Raw genomic sequence first — 8,728 nt, forward strand, 5'->3', positions numbered from 1 at the left:
TAATGTGATTTAGGTTTATGAGTGGACAATGATATATTTATTATTTCTGTGTTTGTCTAATATAAATTATTGTTGCTATTGCTACTATTTTTACCTTATTGTTAGGTAAATCAGTATGTTAAAAATCTAATGTGTCATCTATGTGAGAAGCTAGATTTGGGTAAATTGAAGTGCACTAGTAAGGGCTTGAGAACTATACTGGGTGAGGAGACAGGATATATTCCCTCACACAGGGTTATCCATAGTTGAGTGTAAACATGTGATGATCCTTTTTTGAAAAATTAGAGCTGCCAGTATGAGAACAGATTGTGGCAAATGAATCAAATCAGAGAGTGTTTCCAATTTGTTTGGACCAGCTAAAACTTGAAGTTCCTTGACATAGTCTTTGAGAGCCTAGGGTCACCTCCCTACCATATTAAAGAACGAGGCAGTTAAATGATACAGTGGATAGAGGTCACAATACTTAGTAAATAAATGTCAGATTTGGATGGTGACTTGAAACCCTTGTTAGGGAGATCTGATTGCAAACTGGTGGTGGAATCACAAGTAGATGGGCAGCAGGTATGAGTTAGTAGCTGCTACTCAAATTTTCAGATAAGGTCAAATCTTCAGATCCAGGATAAATGGTCCCAGCTGTGAAGATCTGAGGACCTCATGGGCAGGAAGACAAATTGTCTTTATGATGTGGCTTGTGGCCAATGATGATTAGGTCTCCTATCACCATGTGTGGTGAGGTCCGCTTGGCCATGGCAGAAATGCATGGCCCGCAAGAGTAGAAATAAGGTAGCAACACAGGATACCTTAGTAACCTCTGAGATCTGCCTGGGTAGATTCAGGAAGGCCATGAGCAGACCACTGGGAGCTTTTCTGTCTCCTTCACCCTCTATTCTCCTGAATAAGCCAGGGCTATACTATCTCTATACTCCTAGGTTTTCATACACAAAAACTCCTGCTTTGTAAAATTAAAAAATTCAGGTGGCCAATCTGAAATCTGAGATGACTTCTGGGAGTGGGACAAATTGACAAAACATGTTGGTGCAAGATATAGTATGGCCTTGGAATTGTTGAGAAGCAGGAAAGGAAGTTGAGTAGCACTGTTTAATTATTATTTGCAAAATTTTTACCTAGGACCCTAGGGTTGTGGTGCAAACACCTACAAGTAATTAAAAAAAAAACAGGACTGAATATTCTTTCTTTCTTTCTTTTTGCTGAGGCAATTGGGGTTAAGTGACTTGCCCAGGGTCACACAGCTAGGAAGTATTAAGTATCTGAGGGCAGATTTGAACTCAGGTCCTCCTGACTTCAGGGCCAGTGCTCTATTCACTGTGTCACCTAGCTGCCCCAGGACTGAATATTCTTAACCAGTGAGAAGAAAATGTGAAATGATTTGCATTGAGTGTGTGTTTGATTTCTACAGCAATTGAGCTCCAAGTGAAGATTGATTTCTCCTTTGGAGGGGAAGGAGCAGCATTTGAAGAATGCTTCCTTATAATCCCACTTATTAAGGATCATGAAAGTGTTCCTAAAGGGACCAAATCTTTAAATAGATAGCTGTCCAATCAGCATTTCTTAAGCCCCTACTGTTTGCCAGGAACTATGCTTAACCACTAGTGCAGCAGTTATAAAAAAAGAAAGGTAGTTTCCCCCCCCCCCCCACTTTAGGAGCTTATGAGGTCAGTTGCAGTATGGTATGAAGGTCAACAACCCAAGTGATTGTGAGATGGGGCAGAGCTTCTGGGAATAAAAAGGTCCCATTATCCTTTGGGATCAGTTGGTTAACTCCTACCTGGAGTACATCTAGGCATGAAGAATTTAAGAAGTACATTGATAAACTGGAAATGAACAGAGGAGGGCAACCTGAATGCTGAAGGTCTTGAGGTCGTGTGCCATGAGGATGGGTAGAAGGAAGTAGGGACCATTACTGTGAAGAAAATTCTGGGAGATATGCTAACTGCCTTTAGATATTTTAAAGGCTATCACATGGAGCCAGCGAGTCAGGCAATAAATAGTAAGCCAGACCTACTATGGGTCAGGCACTGTGCAAAGCAGTGGGGATACAAAAAGAGGCAAAAAATCACTGCCCATAAGGAGCTTAAAATCTAATGGAAGAAGGATTGGACTTGTTCTTTTGGCTCTTGAGGAAAGAACACAGGACTAGTATGTGGGGTCCAATATCAGAAAAAACCTCCCAATAATCAGAGCTGGTCTAAAGGAGAATGCGTTGTCTGGAGAGGTGGGAAGCTCTTCGAGCAAAAGGCTGGATGGTTACTAGTTGGGGATGGCATAGTGGGTGTTGTTTTAGGTATGTGTTAAAACTCGACTTTGGAGATCCCTTTTAGCACTCACATTCTGTGATTCCTTTTGGAGCTGGACAAAATAATGGTGTGGTTTTTTTTTTTTTTTCTCCAGGGGAAGGCCTGGAAGATATATGAAGGTGTGTCTGCCCAATGCCCTCTTCTCACATCCTTGATCAGATAATTTCTAGTCCTCTCGCTATCTTAATTCCTCTCCTTTGCATATGCTCCAATGGACCAAAATTGTTCTTAAAATGTGTCACTCAGGGTGCAGAATTCCAGAGGGTATCTGACTACCTACTAATAACATGTTGGGTTAAAATGGAAGCCCACTTTCCCTTCTGTGGCTCCCAACTGCCTCAGACTCCTGTTGTCTGCAGGGACCTACTTTTTTTTCTTCTCCCTGAAGCACCAGAAGAAAGGCCTGAATTTGATGGCATCGGGGCTGACTCTTCTGAAGGCACGGATGTGAACAGTCTCTTTGCTCTCAATGTGAGTTTAGGGGCTATATTTTGGACTGCAATATGGTCAGGGGTGGGACTGAGAAGATAGAGAACACTGTGCTGGAGCTAGCTAGCTATTTACTCAAGGGACATTGACTAGCACAAGCTGAACAACACAGAGCAAAACTATTGGTAATCAACAGGCTGGATGGTTCTATGAGGAGAGATGAATACTTTATTTCAGGCATCTGAAGGGAGAGTTAATACCAACCTTATTGGAGAACATGGGACTGAGAGTTTATGGAGAGAGATAGGGAGAGTGCAGCTAGAGGGGGGGAAGAGAGGAAACGGTTCCTGGAGTGAACATTGGAGTAGAATCAAGGAGACCAGGATCTGGCTTGGAGGGCTGGAGGGTGAATCCACTGGAGGATAGGGGAAGCCGGGCTTGGTAGCAGTTGGTTTCTTCCCTTAATCCTGGAAAACAAAAACTTCCAGATTTGTCACATCATCAGACTTGCTCACTTTTCCTCTCCTTTACCTTTCCCAGGTGACCATTTCTCTCAGCCCTCTTCCCTTCACCCCCAGGAGTGAATCAGACAAAAAGATTTGAGGGATTGAGTTCTGCTCCCTTCCAGGGTCTTCCGTTGGCGGTCTCTCTAGCCAGGGAGCAGGCTATGTGGACTTGTGTCATGTGGACAGACCCAAGAATTCTTACTCGGGCATCTTGGCCACTGTGGCCTTTGCCCCTGCCCCAAAACCTTCATTCTCATAGTCTCTGGGTATTATTGATACATTCTGAAGTTCTGCACTTACTTTCTCATCACTTGGAGAAGAATGATGGTCATGGAGCCCAAGGTGAGATCATGAGTATGGATGAGAGCTTTGAGCTGGGAGGGGGGTAGGAAATCATCTTAGTTCTGAACATAGATTGTATTGTATAACAGCATCCTCTACCCCTCCCAATACCAGCCAAGGGAAAAAATTGTCAACATTTCGAAAGTGTCTTTCCCCCTTTCCCTTTCTGCTTTCCCTGCCCAGCTCCCACCTTCTATTCCCTTGTCCTCTGAGCTCAGTGACTTCATGTGACCTTCTGGCTACCTATAAACTGTTGCTCTCCCAGTGAATGCCCAAGCTTCCCATATAGTCCCCTGATTTTCACCTTCAAGCCTCAGCTCCCCAGTGGATCTACATGTGCATGGGCCAGGGGCAATGATGACCGTGGCCACCCTGAGCCCCAGTGAAACCTTACCCCAGAAGATACATTTTCCTACACACTGAATTTTGGAGTAGAAGTTGTTTCTGTTGCCCCCACAGCCACCATAGATGAAGGTTTCACACTTTTTGGAGATCTTGTTATAGAACCAGCGCAGGAAGTAGCCCCGACAGGAGCCTTGGTCTTCCTTCATGTTACATAGACCTGAAGGGAGAGCAGGGGAGGGAAGGGGACCATAGAGATGGTAGATGAAGCATCTGGAAATGACATTTCATATACCTTAGAGCCATAACACACATCTAGATCAGGGGTCCTCAAACTTTTAAAATAGGGGGCCAGTTCACTGTCCCTTGGACTGTTGGAGGGCCGGATTATATTAAAAACAAAAACTTTGTTTTGTGGGACTTTAAATAAAGAAACTTCAAAGCCCTGGGTGAGGGGGATAAACGTCCTCAGCTGCTGCATCTGTCCTGCGGCCATAGTTTGAGGACCCCTGACTAGATTAACCCATTCATTGTATAGATGAAGAAATAGAGGCTTAGAAAAGACAAGAGATTTTAAGGCCAGGCAGGATTGGAACTCAGGTCCTGTGATACCCAATCCAGAGTGCCTCAGTGTTCCATTGCAGGGGTTCTAACCTGGTTACCCCAGGTCCTTGATGACAACACCTCTTCTCTGCCCTACGGAATGCCTCTATCCCTGATAGCTGGGTACTAATCCTTACTAAGGTAGGAGCTGATAAGAGTCCTCTTGTAGGAGGGTGCATTTTTGGTAGGGAACTCTGGGAAATGGAGTTTTATAGATACAGATGTTACAATGAGATCGGGAAGTGGAACATAGAATGTCAAAAAAGAGGAAATGGAACATCAGATTAGAAGGAATCTTAGAAGTCAAGCAGTCCAAGTCATTGGTCTTTACAGATTAGGATAACTGAGGCTCAGGGAGGTTAAGTGACTTATGTGTCAGGATAACATAGATATAGAGCTGGGACTTAAATACCATTCTTTGACTTCTCATCCAGCATCCTTTCCCTGGCACCCTGCTATCACAGGGTGACCCTTCAAAGGACATTCCAGGGATCATGACAAAGATTGGGAGAGATTATTTGGACATAGCATCCTTTACATTAAATTCATGGCCGGATGAGACCTGCATTACTGAGAGCATTCAAAAACCAGGGTAAAGTAAATAAAAATATTTATAATACAAACTATATAAATAAGATAATATAAAAACAATGCACAAATATAACAAAATAAATGAATATAAAATATATGATATACAAATATGATATAATATATAAAATTTAATATAAATAGAATGTAAATAATATCTATTATATGAATCTATAATAGAATATATAATTATTAATATATAAGTATAATGTGATATAAAATAATATAATAAATGTTATGTAATATTTAATAATTAACACAATATTTAATAATAAATATAATATATAAAAATAAAATAATAAATATGTAAAATAATACAGTATACAAATAAAAATGTAAAATATAAGATTAAAATATAATGTCTAATACTACAATATGCATATAAAATACAATATACGAATATAAATATAATATACAACTAATATGCAACATAGTAATATATATTATATTATGTATACAAATATAACACAACATATAATATATGATATAAAACACAAGCATATTTATATATATTATATAGGAAAATAAGAAATAAAAATATAATATGGTATAGATAATGTTAATTTGTGGTTTTTTAAAATCAATATATGGCCTACAGGGAGCCTTTCTGCTATGTGAGTTTGACAAGTAACAGCAAAAATTGTAGCTTATATCATCATTCTAGTAATAATAATAACTTATTTTATTATTGGGATGATAATTAGGATAACACTTAAAACTCTGCAAAGCACTTTACATATATAATCTCAGTTGACCCTTGAAATAGCACGAAGGGTGACAATAGGAATTACTATATCTGTGAATATTGTATTCTTCAAAAAAAAGGAAATCAAGTCTCAGGATAAATAAGCAGCTCAGTAATCTCAGAAGTGGGATTTTAAAGTGATGTATTTTTTGACTTCAAGTATATCATTCTTAGATATTAACATCTTTTTTGCATCTTTTGGTAAGTAAGACTCCTTAATTTTTTTTGGAGAGTGGAGCTGAGGGGATGAAGTGTGAAAAGGAGGATGTAGGGGAGGGATAGTAAGAGAAATCTCTGTTTTTTATAGAGTAGTGGAAAGTCAGAGCTGAAAGGGCCTTTGGAGATCATTGGGTCTAACCTATAATTATTGTACATAGGAGGAAACAGAGGTACAGAGAAAAGTGACATGTGTGCCAAGCACACATAGGAGCTACCATCTGGATTTTGAGTCCAGGTTAGCTGAATCTTTTTCTATGGGATCAAAACTCATCAGGGAAGTTAGATCTTTTTTTTTTTTCTTTTTGATCTATTCAGAAATAGGAAATGCTATTTGCAGGGTCTCCAAAACTGTAGTTGTCCAAACTATATACATGATACAGTGGTTCCTTAGTATATATTTGAACTAATAGGACAACTGACTGTGGCTGCTTAGTATTCAAGATGACATAGGTATAGCCTTGCTCCAGAAGCCCAAACTTTGATGAAATGGTCCAATAAGGAAATCCCATAGCTCCCAGGAGAGTGGGGAATGGCAGAGGTCAAGGAAGAAAGGGGTTTTTGTGAGAGGAAGCATCAAGATGCTAAAAGGAAACTATCCAGGATCCATGTATCTTCTTTGTCCTGGGGCCATTGTCCTCTCTAAGCCCTAACTTTTCCTTTAGGAGGCTCTGATCTTTAATGCTGAAATTTCGGCATTAAACAGAGGCCAAAAGACCACTTGGACTTTTTCCAAGAGGCTAAATCAGAACCAGTAGGAAGGCAGCTTGGAGATGGCTCTAATTTAGCTTTCCTGGGCTAGAAAAATGACTCATTGTGACTTTTTCTTCGTGTTCCCAATCAGAATTTGGTATAGCTCATTTTTTTTTTTCAATTGCAGAGGATGAGTTGGACTAGTTAGACAAAAATATTAGCTCTCACTCCAACTCTCTTGACTCCATCTTGCTCTAAGGGGCTTGGGTATGGGAAAAGGCTATTTTTGGTGATACTAGTGAAGATGAGAACCTCTTCTTTTCTCCTATTCCTCACTTATTTTGTTTCCCCTGTGCAAAGATTTTAAGATCCAGTCTCTTGGGATGGGGCTGTCTGGTTTGTTTAATCCTAGGAGAGGGTGGGAAGGAAGAGTTTGATGGGGTGATAGAATCCCATCTGAAAGGCAAACCCTTCTGGGAGTCCAGTATCTAGAACCATTCAGATCCCTCCCTATGTCTAATCTCCTCAGGTACATATTTCCTACACCCACCTGTTGTAGCCTTCAATTCTGGGCAGAGGGTGAAGAGCAGCATTAGGAGGGTGAGAAGTGCCCAGGATCTCATGGTGTCACTCTATGGAAAAGTGTAACCTGGAGAGGGAGTTGGGAGGCTCTCCTGAGGCCCATAAAGAGAAGACTGGGAGTAGGGGAGGACCTCAGAAGAACAAAGACAGGTCACAGGGTCAACAGGTTGACTATTAGCCAACCCTACAATGTTCTATCTCCCTGATAGTGCCTCAGGGTCAGAACCCCCCAGGAAGCACATGAACAGACAGCGAGTTCTTTGGAACAGGCTGTCCACTCATCAGAGGTCATGCTCTCTCTATACCTCCTTTGGAGCTTAAACTAATCTGGCATCCCAACCTTGACTCCCACAAAGATGTGGAATTCCCACCCAGGGCCTTAAACATACCAGTTCAATAAATATCCATTGAATTAATAAATCAGCAAGGACAATATGTTCTCAGCTCCATTATCTTCAGAATAAGTGAAAAAAAGAAAAAAAAAGCATTCATTAAGCACTTACTGTATGCTAGGTACTGTGTTATATATTGAGGAAACAAACAGAAGTGAGGAAGACTGCTATTGAACAAATAAAAGAATGCAAGCATTCTTGTAGGGAAAGATAACCCAGAGTGGAATGGTTGTTTGCCAAAGAGGAGAACTGAAGCCATTGGACAAATGATTGACTTATTCTTTTCAGAAAAAATCACCATGATTTGACTGCCATTCTCTGAGCTAGAGTCAGAAAGAGAGAGGGAGGGGAGAAGAGTGAGAAAGTTAAACATCCAGGCATGCCCAGGAGATGACCAATAAGTGGTGGCTGGCTTGAGATTGACAAGAAATAATAATCATTGCTGATAGATTAGATCCTAGTCACAAAGGTGGCACCTATTCATTCTACCCCATCCCATCCCCGTCCTATCCCATCTCCTCACCTTCTGTTTTGTTCAGCTCCATTTCATTCTGTTGCTATTCAGGGAAAAACCCATATGAGATAGTATTAAAAAGGGGACAGATACAACTCAACCTGAGGGAGGGGAGAGATAAAGTTATTGACTCTTTCAAAACTATTATAACTTTAGAGAAAACCCAGCTGGGACCATAGCAAGAGGCAGAATTGGGAACATAAATTCATTTTATTCAACAAATATTTATTAGACTCCTACTCATTGAGAAGCAGTTTTCATTTGCAAATAGATTTTTAAATAAATCACTATTAATTCCAGATAATTTCCTCTTATACATTTCTCCCTTGTACATGTCTTTTTTGTGTTCAGATCTCCTACCATGGAAGCACTTGGCTGAGTTTTTTTTAATTAAAGCTTTTTATTTTCAAAACATATGCACACCCAATTGCCTCAGCAAAAAAAAAAAATTTTTAAATAAT

The 8,728-nt window shown here is 40.2% G+C and overlaps 1 protein-coding gene across 1 annotated transcript; it reads right to left on the reverse strand.

Moving 5' to 3' along the window:
- Nucleotides 1-3,549: 3,549 nt before the first annotated feature.
- Nucleotides 3,550-7,440, reverse strand: LOC111718723 (PI-actitoxin-Axm2b-like). Its single transcript, XM_023495222.2, has 3 exons — nucleotides 7,330-7,440; nucleotides 3,987-4,154; nucleotides 3,550-3,624 (listed from the first exon to the last, which is right to left on the reverse strand). Exons 1-3 carry the CDS (start codon nucleotides 7,400-7,402, stop codon nucleotides 3,599-3,601), a joined length of 267 nt encoding a protein of 88 aa, XP_023350990.2. The 5' UTR covers nucleotides 7,403-7,440; the 3' UTR covers nucleotides 3,550-3,598.
- Between the last annotated feature and the right edge of the window lie 1,288 nt (nucleotides 7,441-8,728).

The sequence above is a fragment of the Sarcophilus harrisii genome, chromosome 2 (assembly GCF_902635505.1).
Source record: "Sarcophilus harrisii chromosome 2, mSarHar1.11, whole genome shotgun sequence".
NCBI lineage: Eukaryota > Metazoa > Chordata > Mammalia > Dasyuromorphia > Dasyuridae > Sarcophilus > Sarcophilus harrisii.